The 17,830-nt window shown below is 37.2% G+C and overlaps 1 protein-coding gene across 8 annotated transcripts in view; it reads right to left on the reverse strand.

Moving 5' to 3' along the window:
- MKLN1 (muskelin 1) overlaps positions 1 to 17,830 on the reverse strand; it is a 387,994-nt gene that overhangs the window by 14,613 nt on the left and 355,551 nt on the right. For all 8 annotated transcript variants that reach the window (XM_043966412.1, XM_043966411.1, XM_043966413.1 and 5 more), the window contains 3 exons: positions 17,298 to 17,445; positions 9,224 to 9,338; positions 4,745 to 4,884 (listed from right to left, as the gene is read on the reverse strand). In XM_043966412.1, coding sequence (XP_043822347.1) covers positions 4,745 to 4,884; positions 9,224 to 9,338; positions 17,298 to 17,445 — 403 coding nt within the window. The remainder of the gene's footprint in view (positions 1 to 4,744; positions 4,885 to 9,223; positions 9,339 to 17,297; positions 17,446 to 17,830) is intronic.

The following is a 17,830-nucleotide window of genomic DNA, read 5'->3' on the forward strand; positions in this document are numbered from 1 at the left end:
GCAAAGCAAAATTCTTTGGACAGTCACTCCTCCAATCCAACAAGGAAACTCGCATTCACACATCAAAATCATATAAGATGACTTGAAAAATGTAGCAGAAATACTTTTGTTCAATAATCACCTGGTGATATGTGAAGTATAAAGCAAAGAGACATATACTTACAAAAGATATTGTCATCATCAAGGAGAATGTTCAGTGCAGAGTCCAAACTGAAGAGCGATTTCCCATACATGAAGAAGTCCTCCAAATGCTCCTGTTTATGGATGACATTGTGCTGATTGCATCAAGCCCCAGAACAGTGCAGAGCAAAGATCCATCATCAACTGAGAGAGTTCAGCCTAATTATCCACATGACAAACATCAAGTGGATGAAGAATGCCTAATATCCAGACTATTATATGCAGCTGAACAGGCAACCTAAACAGTCCATCCATCAGCACATATATCTGGGGACAGGTGCTACAGATAGACAATGGGCTGAGCCTAGAATTTAAGAAGAGCATGGGGCATTCAGTGCCTTTGGAAAAATGAATGTTTTTTTAAAATGACCCCAAGCTTCTACCTGAAACACAGATCCATCTTTTTAACATTAACATTCTTCCAGTGATGCTGCATAGCTTTGAATCATGGAATATCATAGTCCCTGAAGAATTATAGTTGCGGATCACTGAGAGGTCAATGGAGGCACATCGTGGGCCTAAGTAGGCTGCAACATATCACCAACAAAGGATTTTGCAAGGAAAGTAGCTTTAAGGATATAATCAGAGAAATGTATGTCTGGAAAGAGGCCAGCTGGACATGCAGTGAGAGTGATGGATGGTCTGTGTTGCTGGTATCCATTGGTGTCCACATAAGGTTAAGAGAACTTGAGGAAGGCCCTCAAAAAGGGAAGTGGCCCTCCTATTGCGGATTTCTAGGAAGACACAGTAGCAAGTCACATGGTATGAGAGGATATGGCCAAACCAAGATCTTCACTGTTGAAGGGAGTACTCAAATTGATGCGATCACAAATCCACTGAAGTACCAAAATATTGAACACCACAAACCAATTTAAAAATATTGTCAAACAAACTTCTGCTTGTGATGCCTTCAAAATCTCAGATTCAAGCTCTTCAGTCCATTAATTGCTTTGATGGGGGAAAGCAGTCCTAGGGATTCCAACTGTTTCTACTTGACACTGCAAGCAACCTTGTGATGTTTTGGCTTAGGTAAATAACCAATATGGTGGTCATATTTTTAAAAATTCATTTTTGTGTTTTTCACTGTCAATTTAAATCAGCAGTGGTCAATCTGTTTTTCTAAAAAAGTTTGTATGACTTGCACTTCTGGGTCAGTCTACATCGCACTTCATGGATCTTTGAATACCACATATTTAGAACTATTCAAGATGAAGACAGGTTATCATCCCCATCTTCCATCCCCAAGAGAGGTTAAGCAGAGTGATAACAACAATAACAGCTGACACAAGTATGACAAGTAGGCCAGCTACTATCATTGTTATTGACAGGATACACACAGCTCTAACATTTACAAAATGTTTTACAAATGTTATCTCATTCTACCTGCACAATCACCTTGTGAGGTATTACAGGTCTTGTTTCTATTTTACAGATGAAAAACACACTAACAATGTTCACATTATCAAAGAGCCACTAAATGCCAGGAATGAGTCCAACTCCATTTTTCTCTTCACTACTTCCCCGCCCCCCCATCATGTTACAGTGTCCCTCTCTTTCCCACAATAGATTATAAATAGGAATGCAGAGGCTGCATTCCATGCAGGCTTTACTTCCCCTGGAGACCAACAGTGTTCATCATCTGCAAACAGTACTGACACTTAATACATAATGGGTGTCCCAAAAGCTTTAGGGTAGTTTTAAGCTTTATGGGTTTTTAAAAGTTATGCATTTGGGGGCAGCTAGGTGGTGCAGTGGATAAAGCACTGGCCTTGGATTCAGGAGGACCTGAGTTCAAATCCAGACTCAGACACCTGACACTTAACTAGCTGTGTGGCCCTGGGCAAGTCACTTAACCCTCAATGCCCTGAAAAAACAAACAAAAGTTATGCATTTATAATTATCAAATGATTAGTCCTTTGAAGATAATGGCTTTGTCTTCTTTTTTTCTAATTCTCACATTCTGAAGATGAAGTAGAAATAACATACTATTCTCATATTGTTCAACTCAACTCAATATTCATATGTGTGTGTGTGTGTGTGTGTGTGTGTGTGTGTGTGTGTGTGTGAGAGGCAATTGGGGTTAAGTGACTTGCCCAGGGTCACACAGCTAGTGTCAAGTGTCTGAGGCCAAATTTGAACTCAGGTCCTCCTGAATCCAGGGCCGGTGCTCTAGATCCACTGTACCACCTAGCTGCCCCTCCAATATATTTTTTAAAGGTTTCTGTTTTCCATTATTTTGTCATTTGAATTACATGTTTTTCTGTTTTTGTATAAAGTAAGTGAAAATGAGCATAACTGTGTTATCGGTATGATACAGCAAGCAGTAGAAAATGAAAGTGTAGATGAACCAATGAAAATTTAGTAGGAAGGTCAAGCTTTTGGGGCCCATAGATACAAGGAAAATACCTCTAAGGTTAAACTATAAAGTGAAAGTCCCATGTATTTTAGTTAAAGGACATATATTGTTTAGCACAGAAGTATTTTCATCTCCTATTCATATATGTAGTCCAGCACCTGGTCTTTCCTTCATTTTCTACCAATTACAAATTTCTATAAAAGCCTAATGTAGTGGTAGGGAAAAAAAAAAAAGAAAAACATACATTTATAAAATTAGTCAGCTAACAATGTGTGATTATATTACCTGATAATTTACACAGCTGTGCTATGTTTTATATTAAAGGATAAAAAAAAATCACCATATGTAAATCTATAAAAGACTATGAAAGTGAGGTCTGGCTACTGACTCTCAACTAATAATAATAATACCTAGCATTGACATAGATTTTTTTTTTTTGGTGGCAATGGGGGTTAAGTGACTTGCCCAGGGTCACACAGCTAGTAAGTACCAAGGGTCTGAGGCCGGATTTAAACTCAGGTACTCCTGAATCCAGGGCCGGTGTTTTATCCACTGTGCCACCTAGCCTCCCCCGACATAGATCTTTAAGGCTTGCAAAGCACCTAGGTTATTTCATGACAACCTGTGCGGTAAGTGCTTTATTATCTCCATTTTACAGATGAGGAAACTAAGACAAGAAGAAATGAAGGGATTTGCCCAGGGTCACACAGCCATCAAGAAGGATTGCGAAGCAGGTTTTGAATTCAGGTGAGGAAGTAGAGTTAAATCTAATGTTAAATATATGTTTAGAAAGTCCAGGGGCAGCTAGGTGGCGCAGTGGATAGAGCACCGGCCCTGGATTCAGGAGGACCTGAGTTCAAATCCGGCCTCAGACACTTAACACTTACTAGCTGTATGACCCTGGGCAAGTCACTTAACCCCAATTGCCTCACTAAAAAAAAAAAAAAAAAAAAGAAAGTCCATATACTAATGTTGATATGTAGGCCACTTAACACAGTGCACCTTGGGAAGGAGGTTTAACAAAATATAGATTGTCTGTCCATCACTGAGGGCCAGTCTAATTCTTATTGGTTTAATATATTTTCTAAAACTAATTAAGTAATAAGCATCTATTAAGCAACTACCATGTGACAGGCACTGTGCTAGGTGGCAAGGATACAAAAACAAAGAATGAAACAACCCCTACTCTCAAGGAGTTTACAATCTAATATTCTGTAAGTCTTTGCCAAATAAAGAGAAGACACGTTGAGGCCTAGGGCACAAGCATCTGGGGAGATTGAGAGGTGTTTGTGCTGAGCTCTGAAGAAAGTCAGTAATCCCAAAATGCAGAGTGAGAGAGAATGCCCAGAGCACAGCCCAAGAATACAAGATGACAGCCTGTACCACTTGATTCGATTGTGTAGTGCATGGAGGAGAGAAAGATATGATAAAGCTGTAGAAATGTATGATAAAGTATGTAGAAAGTTGGTTTGGAGTCAGGTCATGAAGAACTTTAACTACCCAGATGGAGACAATCTGTATTTAATCCCAGAGGCAACAGGAAATAGAGGAGAGACATAGCCAGTCAGACCTTTGTTTTAGGAAAATCATTTTGGCAACTTTGTGAAAGATGGATTGGAGAAGGAAGACATAAGAGGCAAGGAAACCAATTAGTAGGACATATCACAATAGTAAAGTTGGAAGTGATGAGGGACTAAAGTAGAGTAGTGGCTATGTGAATGGAAGGAAAGGGAGGGGTCAAAGATGACCCTGCAGCTGCAAAGCTGGATGACTAGAAAGATGGTGGTGTCCTAGACAAATCAGGAAAGGAAGGAAGAGGGTTGGGTTTGAGGAGAAAGAAAATGAGTTCTGTTTTGTATATGATGAATGTGAGATGCACTGTGTGTATGATAATACATGTTAGAAATTTTCTTTTCCTGGTACCTTTAAGTTACCAGGTTCATTTAAACTAGTCACTTTTTCTCTAGTTAGAAACTTTGGAAATAATGTTTTTAGTCTTAATTTCAAGAAGAGAGAAAAGAAAAATGAATAAAACTTACGATCACTTATAGCACAGTTACACTTGTAAGGTTATTAGATTTTTCCAATAGAATGTCTCCAAATGACTCTTAGCTAGTATGGTAGCTTCAAGACATGATGTTTTATTGGGGGGGGTGGGGGTGGGGGGAGGGAAGGAGAAACCTGTCAGATAGACTATTGCTTTTATACCTGTGTTTCCTTATGAGGTATTTGCAATGCCTCAACAAGTATTCCTTTGAAGGACGGCAGAGTTTCAATGACCAGAAATCATCTAATCTCATCTTTGGAGAACAGGATTTGCCAGGATTTCCACCAAACAAATAATGAACCTAAGAAAGAAGAAACAAATGCAAAAGTATCCATAAGTCATAGTAAAATTAGACACAGAAGTTTAATAAAAGTGAATACCAGAGAATTTCCTTACATCAATGATAAAAACCTATAAACATGCTAAAATTTTCTGCACAAAATAACTCTCTTCCCCTTAGTTTGCTTTGTGTAATAGTCCCATTTCTATACTTCTCAAAGTTTCCGTTTGGCTTCAATGTGTTGTTGGCAGCAATATAACCTTATTAAGAAATTTTTCTTTTATATCTGTCTCTTAAACATGAGACATAGTCCCCTTCCTGAAGTAGTTTACAACATAATTGGAAGCAAGCTGAGAATTGATTTTTTAAAAACTTACACAACAAAAGAAGTGCATGGCAATGCAGAAGTTCAAAAAGTGTTTATAAGATGCCCATCAAATTCTGATCATCTCATGTTTGTTGTGACTATATAATATTAAAGAGCCATAATAATAAAAAACAGCCCTTTTTACAAGAAAGCTTACAATTTAGCTAAATACACAGAATATAAACCAAATCAGATAAGAAATGGTATTTGTATTAAAGGATATTTATTTCTGCCTTAGCATATATTATGCTTACAATTCTTGGAAGCTGTCACCAGATAAAAAGTGATTCTATTCCCAAGCCAGTCCTTGCAGGCATTTATGAAGGAAATAGTCCCTGAAGGGGCCTGCCATTGCTACCAATACCATCAACTACTGACCAACTACCACTCATGGGCAGGTAAGTCCAAGAGCTCTACAAAGAGCAGTAACTCCCCCAGCTCTACTTCCCACTGGGCCTCTGTAGCTATCACTTAAAGGAAACATTTTGGAGAGCGTTTGGAAGCATTAAGGAACCTTTTGGAGAATGGGCCCACTCTCTCCATCACCACCAACATCAATTGCCCTAGGTAATGTAAGAAGGTTGCCCGAGGAAGAGACAGGTGGCAGCATGCATCAGGCAGGTCACTTTGATCATCAATTCCCCAGGACCCTGAGGTCCAAGGACCCCAGGAACAGCAGTGTTCTAAAGACCGCTAGTTCTCACTCCATTGAGCCAATACATTGCTCAATCTTGTAATTTCTTTCTCTGCCACATCTCCTGAATCCCTCTCCACTCAAATCAAATAACCATTTAGTTTGAGGTCCTTATTACCTGCTGCCTGGAAAACCTCCAATAATTTTCTAATTGGTTTCCTTGCTTCAAAAATCTCTCTCTACTTCACTGCACCCTCCACAAAGCTGCCAACATGATCTTCCTAAAGCACATGTCTGGTCATATCACCATCCTACACAATAAACTCTGGCACATCCCCACCACCTCTGTTTGGCTTTTTACACAATACTCTACCATGCACTCTGGGCTCAGCCAAATTCTCCTTCTGATTGTTTCTCAAGCATGACACTCTTATTTTTTGCCTCTGTGGCCTGACACCAATCAGGTGTCCCCCATTTCTGACATAAGCTCGCGTCTCATCTCTTTAGAACCCCTAGTTTTTGTGCTACATGAAGCCTTTCATGAACCCACCCCCCAATCTCCTTCCTTTCTCATCCCAGGCAAAAATAACCTGGTATTTATTTTCTCTATAATTGTATATGCTATTTCTCCTGTAAACTCTTGTGGACTGGGATTATTTCTCATTTTTGTTTTTGTACCCCTAGTGCCTGACACATTGTGAGAGGCTCAGAGAGGTCAACAAGCTAGTATCACAGAGTGGATCTGAACTTGGGTCTTCCCAACTGCACATTCAGCACTCAACTGCAGGATAGTGTCTCTTTTTTCCTATTCCTCACAAGAAAACTTATAATCCAGATCAATAAATATATAGATCAGAGAACATAAACAAAATATGTGAAAGTACTAAGGGAATATGAAGAGCAAAGGAGTTATCTCATAGGGCTGAGTTAGGGAAGGCTTCCTATAGGTCTCTCAAGTCTTAGAAAGTGATGGGCATAAACTTCATGTCAGCACCCTCACACAAGCTTCTAGCTCTGTTTATATCAACCAACATTTTTTAAGCAGGTTTTAAAACATGTTGGGCTTCAATAAGAGCTGGCAAGAGCCAAAGACAACTTTCATACAAGACCATGAAACTGCAATTTTTATATCGTCAAAACCACTTTATTTTAATTATTTTCTTACAAAACTACCTCTTCTTCTAAGAAACCATATGGCTGTCCATATTTAGTCCCGCACAAACATCAATTTCTTTCAAGTAGGTGAAAACTGAACTTCTTTCGCCCTCACACTGCATTTTGAGCCAAATTTCTACACACATCCAAAAAAACAGCTCCCTTAAAGCTTAGGACAAAACGTATTTTTTTGCATCTTTCCATGGTAATGTTCTTTTAAGGCAAGAGAACAAAATCCATGGCAAAAAACTAATGCTAAAATTTATAACAGAATCTAGTATGAGAATCATGTCAGTAAAATATTTAGAAAAAAAACCCATACATCTTTCCAAATATAAGAATCCGAGAGGTAAAAACCTCTTAACTGTAAACATGACTTCATAAGAGAGGCTTATTAAAGGGTCCCTGCAGACTGCAAAGAATAAGCAGTTGAACATGTAGTAAAGGAAGAAACTTTAGAATTCACGGTTGAAAGACTGCTATGAATAATATTAATAATTTGCATTCCAATCCAAGAACATTTATTAAGTGACTACTATGAACAAGTTGCTAAGTCAGGCACTATATAAATAAAACAAATATACAAAAAACTCTTACCTGTCTCTGTCTTAGTTTTCTATTTTCCTGAGAATCTTACTAAATTTACATTAATATGTAAATTTAATTTATATTACCTATGGTGTTTTACAGCTTATGAAGTACTTTACTCAGTCATTAAAACTTGAGGCTTACTTAGAGTAGCACAGGTGTTATTCCTTCCATTGTACGGACAGGAAGACTAAAGCTCAGCTAAGCTAAGTCACTTCCTCAAGGTCACAGAGTAGGAGGTAACTCAAAGACTTGAGAGTTAAGTCTGTCTTTGTTTTTAGGTCCAGTGGCTCTAGTTTCTACTGTGTTGCCTCTCCTGATCAATGTTGTTAAAGGAGAAAAACCAATGTTGGAGGTGATTCTGAAATAAAATGACTGATGGAGGATTTTTTAAAAGATCAACACTTATTTCCAAATCATTTATACTTGTCTTGAGAATGCAGATTCTAAGCTTATTTTTTACCCATTATGTTTGGTCAGAGTAGAGAAGAGAAGCAGTTTCAAAACCATGAAGACCTGGGTTCAAGTCATGACTGATTTAGACCAAATGATTCTGGGAAAGTCATTTTACTTCTTAGTGCTCAAAGTGAGAGGAAGTGACTAAGTTTGTCAAGATCTGAGTTCTGTGCACTTAAAAGTTGCAGATCTATCAGTTTGATAGTTTCTAAGAATCTTCTACATTAATGAAAATATAGGTCTGAACCATTTATCCTCCTTCCAAAAAAAGAATTAATAATTAAATTTATGTTTTAGGAGGAAATACTAAAGGTGGACAAGGTGATCTGGGAGCATGTTGCAGGGGCCATGTTTACAAGGTATCAAATTGGGATCAAAAATTTGCTTTAAATAATTTCCACAAAGCTAACCAAAAGCTGACTGATGAAGTAGAAGCTCTTTGTAGAAGAAACATTATTTACTTTCAATTTCAGACTAAGAGAAAGAGCTCTTATGAAAATCCAATGCTATCCTTTCACTTGTAGACATAAGATCATGGCCAATTTAGATACTTTCTCTCCAACTAAGAGCAAGAATATTGGCTCTGTAAGACAAAAACCAATAAACTAGAGCTAATGGCTTTGGAAAATCAAAAGAAATCTTTTCAAACACTTGAGCACTATTAGATGTCAGAAGCTATAAATTATCTTTGCTTTCATTGTTGTTACTGGGCTGATAGAAGGGAGCAAATGACTCATTCCAACCAAGAGAAATATAAAAATGATTCCTTTGGATGAAAATAAGAACTTATATAGTTTATTTCCATGGAGAGTGGCACTCCCACTGTCCAATTATGCAAAAGGAAAAACACAACTTTTACCTGCTTTTGTAAAGATGGTAAAAGCCTCCCCTCACATTGCATTATCTGTCAGATGTGAGCAACTGACAGGCAAACAGTTAACAAGTACTAAGAGAAAAATGTCCTAGAGCTCACTAGACTGTTAGCACTGACTGAATCCTGAAAAAGGTCAGGGAGAAAAATATCCAATGTCAGATATGTTGCTTACATTTTTCTCAAATAGGTTTTATAGAACTTATAGGAAACCAATGGCCAGACCTCCTTGGTGAGGCCACTTCAGCTGATGTGAATAGATATCTCTATGTAGCCAGCACAACAGTACCTTGTGTAACTCATCATACACAAGCTGATGGGCAAATCTCGGGCATGGTTCCTCTTCCTGTAGACTTTTACTTGGATTGTCCTTCGCAGCTTGATCATTTTTATAGACACAAGACCTGTAATACAAATGGCCATTATGGTAGTGCCTCAATAAGATTAGTAGCAAACATAAGACAAATGGAATTAAAGCAAATAAATAAAACTGCATGTTGAGCAAGTACTGGCAGATGGGAGATTCTATTTTTGTGTGATCTTTTTATTTAAAAAATTTTATTGATATATTGTTTTTATAACATTATTTCCAAGTAGATCCCTACTTCCTTCACCTGCTCAGGAAGGCATCTCGTTACAATATAAAATAAAGAGGAAAAAGGCAGGTCAGCAAAATTAACAGATGAACCATGTGTGATGCAATAAAGACATTTTTTAAAGAAAGGATTAGCTAACAGCAAATTCTGAAGTTCAGATCTTAATCAAAGAGGCAATCTTAAATTGCTTGTTCACACTGCTCCTGAAACCCAAGGCTCCTTTAAGATGTACATAGATAATACAAAATCTTCCAAATAGAAACAGCACCTACTTTAACACCTTCTATACAGTGGGTGCTTAGTAGTATGAATGCTAAATTGAAACAACTCATTTCCAGGGCCCATTATCTAGGGCACTGAAAAAAGGTACATGTGTCTTTGGAAAGGAAAGAAAAAAGAAATGGAGAAAAGAAAGAAAAGGAATACTGTGTTTAATAACAATAAAAGACTTGCATTTAGGTTCTTTTGTTTTTCCCTCAGCAAATAAATGTCCTATTTTGAAAGCAGTTAATTTCTTTGTTGCTGAGTCCTAACCTAACTTGGCGGGGGGGGGGGGGGGGGGTGTTCTATGAAGGTCTATATTTATATTCAATGGAATTAGTACACAGATCAAAGAATAATCAGAGAATGACTGAAGTGGACCATCTAGGTAAAGACTCTCAGTTTAAAGATAATGAAATTTACAGAGGTTAACCTGATGAAGGGCAACAGTTAGTTAGTAACAGAATAGGAATATGTTTATTTATTTTTAAAAATAAAAATATTTTATTATTTTCCAGTTACATGTAGAGATAGTTTTCAACATTTGTTTTTATAAGATTTCCAATTTCAAATTCTTCTCCCTCCCCAAGACAGCAGGTAATCTGATATAGGTTATATATATATATACAATAACATTAAACACATTTCTGCATTAGTCATATTATAAGAGAAGAATCAGAGCAAAAAGGAAAAACCTCAAAAAAGAAAAACAACAGCACCAAAAACAAAAGAAATAGTATAGTTCAATCAGCATCTAGATTCCACAGTTTGTTGTTTTTTTTTTCTGGATTTGGAGAACCTTTTCCATCATGAGACCTTTGGAACTTTCTTGTACCACTGAATTGGTGAGAAGAATCTAGTCTATCACAGTTGATCAACACATAATGCTGATAATACTGTGTACAATGTTCTTCTGGTTCTACTCATCTTATTCATCCACAGTTCATGCAAGTCCTTCCAGATTTCTCTGAAATCCACCTGCTCGTCGGTTCTTACAGCACAGTAGAATTCCATTACATTCATATACCACAACTTGTTCAGCCATTCCCCAATTGATGTGCATCCCCTCAATTTCCAATTACTTGCCACCACAAAAAGAGCAGCTATAAATATTTTTGTACATGTGAGTCCTTTTTCCTTTTTTATGATCTCTTTGGAAAAAATACCCAAAAGTGGCATTGCTGGGTATGCACAGCTTTATAGCCCTATGGGTATAATTCCAAATTGCTCTCCAAAATGGTTGGATCAGTTCATAGGTCCACCAACAATGCATCAGTGTTCCAATTTTTCCACAGCTACTCCAACATTTATTATTTTCCTTTTTTGTCATTTTAGCCAATCTGATAGGTGTCAGGTGGTACCTCCAAGTTCTTTTAATTTGCATCTCTCTAATCAATAGTGATTTAGAACATTTTGTCATATGGGAATAGATAGCTTTGATTTCTTCATCAGAAAACTGCCTGTTCATATCCTTTGACCATTTCTCAATTGGGGATTGACTTGGATTCTTATAAATTTGATTTAGTTCCTGATATATTTTAGAAATGAGGCCTTTATCAGAAGTACTGGCCATAAAAATTGTTTCCCAGCTTCTAATTTTGGGTGCATTGCCTCTGTTTGTACAAAATCTTTTTAATTTAATGTAATCAAAATCATCCATTTTGTATTTCATAATATTCTCTATCTCTTGTTTGGTCATAAACTTTTTCCAAATATCTGAAAGGTAGACTATTCCTTCCTCTCCTAATTTACCTATGGTATCACCTTTTATATCTAAATCATGTACCCATTTTGACCTTATTTTAGTATATGGTGTAAGATGTTGGTCTATGCCTAATTTCTGCCATACTATCTTCCAGTTTTCCAAGCAGTATTTGTCAAATACTGAGTTCCTATCCCAGAAGCTGGAGTCTTTGGGTTTATCAAATAGTACATTACTAAAGTCATTGACTACTGTGTCTCCTGTGCCTAGCCTATTCCATTGATCCTCCACTCTATTTCTTAGCCAGTACCAAATAGTTTAGATGACTGCCACTTTATAGTAAAGCTCCAGATTTGGTACAGCTAACCCACCTTCCTGTGCATTTTTTTTCATTATTTCCATGGATATTCTTGATCTTTTGTTTTTCTAGATGAATTTTGTTATTATTTTTTTCTAGCTCTATAAAATAGTTTTTAGGTGGTCTAATTGGTATGGCACTGAATAAGTAAATTAATTTAGGTAGAACTGTCATTTTTATTATATTAGCTCAGCCTATCGATGAGCAATTGATATTTTTACAATAATTTAGATTTGATTTGATTTGTGTGAAAAGTGCTTTGTTATTTTGTTCATAGAGTTCCTGGGATTGTCTTGGCAAATAGACTCCCAAGTATTTTATACTGTCTACCGTTACTTTAAATGGAATTTCTCTTTCTATCACTTGCTGCTGGACTTTGTTGGTCATGTATAGAAACGCTGATGAATTATGTGGATTTATTTTATATCCTACTACTTTGCTAAAGTTGTTAATTGTTTCAAGTAATTTTAAAGTTGATTCTCTAAGTATACCGTCATATCATCTACAAAGAGTGATAATTTTGTTTCCTCCTTGCCTATTCTAATTCCTTCAATTCCTTTTTCTTCTCTGATTGCTAAAGCTAACATTTTAAGAACAATATTAAATAATAGAGGTGATAATGGATATCCCTGTTTCACCCCTGATCTTACTGGGAAGACCTCTAACTTATTTCCATTACATATAATGCTTGCTGATGGTTTTAGGTAGATACTGCTTATTATTTTAAGGAAAGCTCCACCTATTCCTAAGCTCCCTAGTGTTTTTTTATTAGGAATGGGTGCTATATTTTGTCAAAAGCTTTCTCTGCATCTATTGAGATAATCATATGCTTTTGGTTAGTTTTCTTATTGATGTGGTTGATTATGTTAATAATTTTCCTAATGTTGAACCAGCCCTGCATTCCTGGTATAAATCCCACCTGGTAATAGTGTATTATCCTGGTGATCACTTGCTATAATCTCCTTGCTAATATCTTATTTGTGATTTTTACATCAATATTCATAAGGGAAATGGGTGTATAATTTTCTCTCTGTTTTTGCTCTGCCTGGTTTTGTTATCACCACCATATCTGTGTCATAAAACACATTTGGCAGAACTCCTTCACCTATTTTCCCAAATAATTTGTATAATATTGGAATTAATTTTTCTTTAATTGGTGGGATTTACTTGTAAAACCATCTGGCCCTGGAGATTTTTTTCTTAGGGAGTTCATTAATGGCTTGTTCAATTTCTTTTTCTATATGGGCTTATTTAAAGATTTTTATTTCCTCTTCAGTTAACCTGGGCAGTTTGTATTTTTGTAAATACCCATTTCATTTAGATTGTCAAATTTATTGGCATACAGTTGGGCAAAATAGTTCCTAATTATTGCTTTCACTTCCACTTCATTGGTGGTAAAATCCCCCCTTTCATTTTTGATACTGGTAATTTGGTTTTCTTCTTTCTTTTTTAAAATAAAATTAACTAATGGTTTATCTATTTTATTGTGTTTTTTTCATAAAACCAGATCTTAGTTTTGTTGATTAATTCTATAGTTTTCTTGCTTTCAATTTTATCAATTTCTCCATTAATTTTCAGGATTTCTAATTTAGTATTTAATTGAGGATTTAAAATTTGTTCTTTTTCTAGGTTTTAAGTTGCATGCCCAATTCATTTATCTCCTCTTTCTCTTTTTTATTGATATAAACAGTGAGAGATAAAATTTCCCAAAAGCACTGCTTTGGCTGCATCCCACAGATTTTGGTATGTTGTCTCATTAGTGTCATTCTCTTGGATAAAGTTATTGTTTCTATGATTTGTTGTTTGACTCACTTGGGGGGGGGCAATTGGGGTTAAGTGACTTGCCCAGGGTCACACAGCTAGTAAGTGTGAAGTGTCTGAGGCTGGATTTGAACTCAGGTCCTCCTGAATCCAGGGCCAGTGCTCTATCCACTGAGCCACCTAGCTGCCCCCCCCACTCATTCTTTAGAATGAAATTATTTAGTTTCCAATGAATTTTCAGTCTACCTTTCCATGGTTCTTTATTACATGTAATTTTTATTGCATCATGGGCTGAGAAGGATGCATTTACTATTTCTGCCTTTCTACATTTGACTATGAGGTTTTTGTGCCCTAATGGTTAATTTTTGAAAATGTGCCAGGTACTGCTGAGAAAAAGGTATATTCCTTTCCATCCCCATTCAATTTTCTCCAGACCTCTATCATGTCTAACTTTTCTAGTATTCTATTCACCTCTTTCACAACTTTCTTATTTATTTTGTGGCTAGATTTATCTAATTCTGAGAGGGGAAGATTCAGATCCCCCACTAGTATAGTTTTACTGTCTATTTCCTCTTATAACTCATTTACCTCCACCTCTAAGAATTTGGATGCTATATCACTTGGCGCATACATGTTTAATATTGATATTACTTCATTATCTATATTGCCTTTTAGCAAGATGTAGTTTCCTTCCTTATCTCTTTTAATTAGATCTCTTTTTGCCTTTGCTTTGTCTGAGATAAGGATTGCTATCCCTGCTTTTTAGACTTTAGCTGAAGCATAATATATTCTGCTCCAACCTTCTACCTTTACTCTGTGTGTGCCTCTCTGCTTCAAAAGTGTTTCTTATAAACAGCATATTGTAGGATTCTGGTTTTTAATCCACTCTGGTATTTGCTTCCATTTTATGGCAGAGTGCATCCCATTCACATTTACAGTTATTATTACTGTCTATTCTCCTCCTTTGTACTTTCCCCCTGTTTCTTTCACCCTATTCCTCCTCACCAATGTTTTGCTTCTTACCCCTGCCTCCCCCAATCTTTCCTCCCTTTTATCACTCCCTTCCCTTTTCTTTACCCTTTTCTCCCTTGCTTCTGCCCTCCCCCTTCTATCAGTCCCCCCTTTCCCCTTACCCTTTTCCTTCCCTAAAGAATAAGCTAAGTTTCTTTACCCAAATGAACGTATATGTTATTCCCTCTTTAAATCAAATCTAGTGAGAGTAAGGTTGAAACAATGTTCACCCCTCCCTTCTTTCCCTCTACTGTAATAGGTTTTTTTGCACCTCTTCATGTGATGTAATCCACCCCATTCCTCTTTCCTCTTCTCCCCATAAACTCCCTTTTTAACCCCTTGATTTTCTTTATATCATCACATCAAAGACAATTTATATTTATAACCCTCTGTGTATAATCCTTCTTTCTCCCCAAATATACATATAGTTCTCAAGAGTTATAAGTATTATTTTCCCATGTAGGGATGTAAACAGTTTAACCTTATTGAGTATCCTTTTTTCCCCCTTGTTTACCTTTTTAGACTTCTCTTGAGTCTTGTATGTTAAGATCGAATTTTCTATTCAGTTCTGGTCTTTTCATCAGGAAACCTTAAAAGTCCCCAATTTCACTGAATGTCCATATTTTCCCCTGAAAGAGAATGTTCAGTTTTGCTGGGTAATAGATTCTTGGCTGCAGCCCAAGCTCCTTTGCCTTCCAGAATATCACATTCCAAGCCTTGGGATCCTTTAATATTGAAGCTGCCAGGTCCTGAGCAATCCTGACTATGGCTCCATGATATTTAAATGACTTCTTTCTGGCTGCTTGGAGTATTTTCTCCTTCACCTGATAATTCTGGAATTTGGCTACACTATTCCTTGGAGTTTTCCTTTTGGGGTCTCTTTCAGGAGGTGATCAGTGGATTCTTTCAATGACAATTTAATCCTCTGATTCTATAGTATCAGGGCAGTTCTCCTTAATAATTTCCTGGAATATGGTGTCTAGACTCTTTTTCTGATCATGGTTTCCAGGCAGTCCAATGATTCTCAAATTGTCTCTCCTCGATCTGTTTTTCAGGTCCATTGCCTTTCCAATGAGGTATTTCACATTTTCTTCTATTTCTTCATTCTTTTGATTCTGCTTGACTGATTCCTGGTGTCTCATCAAGTCATTATCTTCCAACTGTCCAATTTTAATTTGTTGTTGTTGTTGTTTTTAGTGAGGCAATTGGGGTTAAGTGACTTGCTCAGGGTCGCACAGCTAGTAAGTGTTAAGTGTCTGAGGTTGGATTTGAACTCAGGTACTCCTGAATCCAGGGCTGCTGCTCTATCCACTGCGCCACCTAGTTGCCCCCAATTTTAATTTTTAAGGCATTGTTTTCTTCAGTGAGATTATGCACCTTTTTTTCCATTTGGCCAAATGAATTTTTTAAGGAATTGTTTTCTTCAGTAAATCTTTGTGCTTCCTTTTCCAAGCTGCTGATTCTCTTTTCATAATTTTCTTGTGTTGCTTTCATTTCTCTCCCAATTTCCCTCAATTGATTTTTTTTTTTAAAGTGAGGCAATTGGGGTTAAGTGACTTGCCCAGAGTCATACAGCTAGTAAGTGTTAAGTGTCTGAGGCTGGATTTGAACTCAGGTACTCCTGACTCCAGGGCCAGTGCTTTATCCACTGCGCCACCTAGCTGCCCCCCTCAATTGATTTTTTAAATCCTTTTTGAGTTCTTCCAAGAAGGCTTTTTGTTCTTGTGACCAATTCATCTTCCCTCTTGAGGCTTCACATGTAGGCAATTTGAGAGCACTGTCCTCATCTGAGTATGTGTTTGCCTCTTACCTGTCCACACAGAAGCTCTCAATGGCAAGAGCTCTTTTTTGTTTCTTACTCATATTGCAGCTTTTTTTTTAAGTTGAGTTCTTCTCTGGGGGCACCAGGGTCACTGTTTCAAGCTTCTTGTGCTGGGGTATGGGGGCTTTCTACACTGAGGCCTCCATTGCTTGTGGATATCTCACCACTCTGGACTTGCTGGAGGTGCGTGCTGGGATTGCTAGGCCTGGTCATGCCTGTCCTGTGGGTGGCTCTCTAGCTGGCAACCTGCCCTCTCGGCTAGTGCAGGTGGGTTTTGCCACTGTCCTGCTGCTCCACCAGCTTGTTGAGCCAGGATCCGGGGGTCCCCTGACCCCCTCGGCACTGGGCTGCTGCCCTGCGCTGCACCTCCCTTTTGCCCGAGTGAGACCAACCTTTTCTGAAGTCTTCTAAATTATTTCTGGTTGGAAGACTGTGTCTCTCTGTCTCTTTGCAGGTTCTAGACTTTCAGAATCCATCCAGAGGCTTGATTTAATGTTCTTTTTGAGGAAATAGAAGGAGAGGTCAGGCAACTCACTGGCTCCTCTCCGCCATCTTCATGATTGTTTATTTTCAAGTGTAAGACTTTTAGGTGCTACCCAGCAGGGATCTCATCTTAATCTTTTTATCTCCCTACATACAAACATAAAGTTCTACAAATAGTAGTCATTTAATGAATATTTTTTAATTAAATTGTATTGTGTGTAAACTGTCACAAAATAATTACTAGCCTTTTAAATGTATTTCTCTATAAATTAACAGATCTTCCATTCTTCCCATTTTTCCAAGATTGGGTAAATGCCTATTACAAACAAGATCTAAACTGGGATTTCAGCACATGGAACTGTTTCTTACCAACTATTCCTCACAATGTCATAAATCCAGAAGGAGTTCCTGACATTCTCTTCCCTCTTCTCTTTGTCTTTGCTGAGTCCAGACAGGACATGTATTTCATTCAGCTCCGGATCAATGGTTGCTCTTTGTGTAAAACCCGTCATTGGGACTATTAAATTGGAAGAAAAAATAATAAAAGTTCACATTAGATAATGGATACAACACAAAAAGTTAATTCTGAGAAAATTAAACATACCCATTTCTTGGCTTAGTGGGGAAAGGGAAAGAAAACAATTGAGTAGAAGGAAGAATTGACTATTTGGATCACTTTTGAAAAAGGCAAATGTTCAAACATCTAATTTGCAAGCTAAAAACAAAAATCCAAACCTGGACCCGAAAAAGCAAACTTTGAAGAAAAGTGAAAAAAGGGGCACATTAAAGTTCTTATAATTCGTTATAATTCCACTAAGAACAGTTTCTCTATTGCCGTTTTTTAAAATTGGTTTGAATCTGTGATTTCACTGGTTTAGGGAACACCCAGGGTGAAAAAGTCC

Source organism: Dromiciops gliroides, chromosome 5, assembly GCF_019393635.1.
Source record: "Dromiciops gliroides isolate mDroGli1 chromosome 5, mDroGli1.pri, whole genome shotgun sequence".
In the NCBI taxonomy this organism is placed as follows: domain Eukaryota; kingdom Metazoa; phylum Chordata; class Mammalia; order Microbiotheria; family Microbiotheriidae; genus Dromiciops; species Dromiciops gliroides.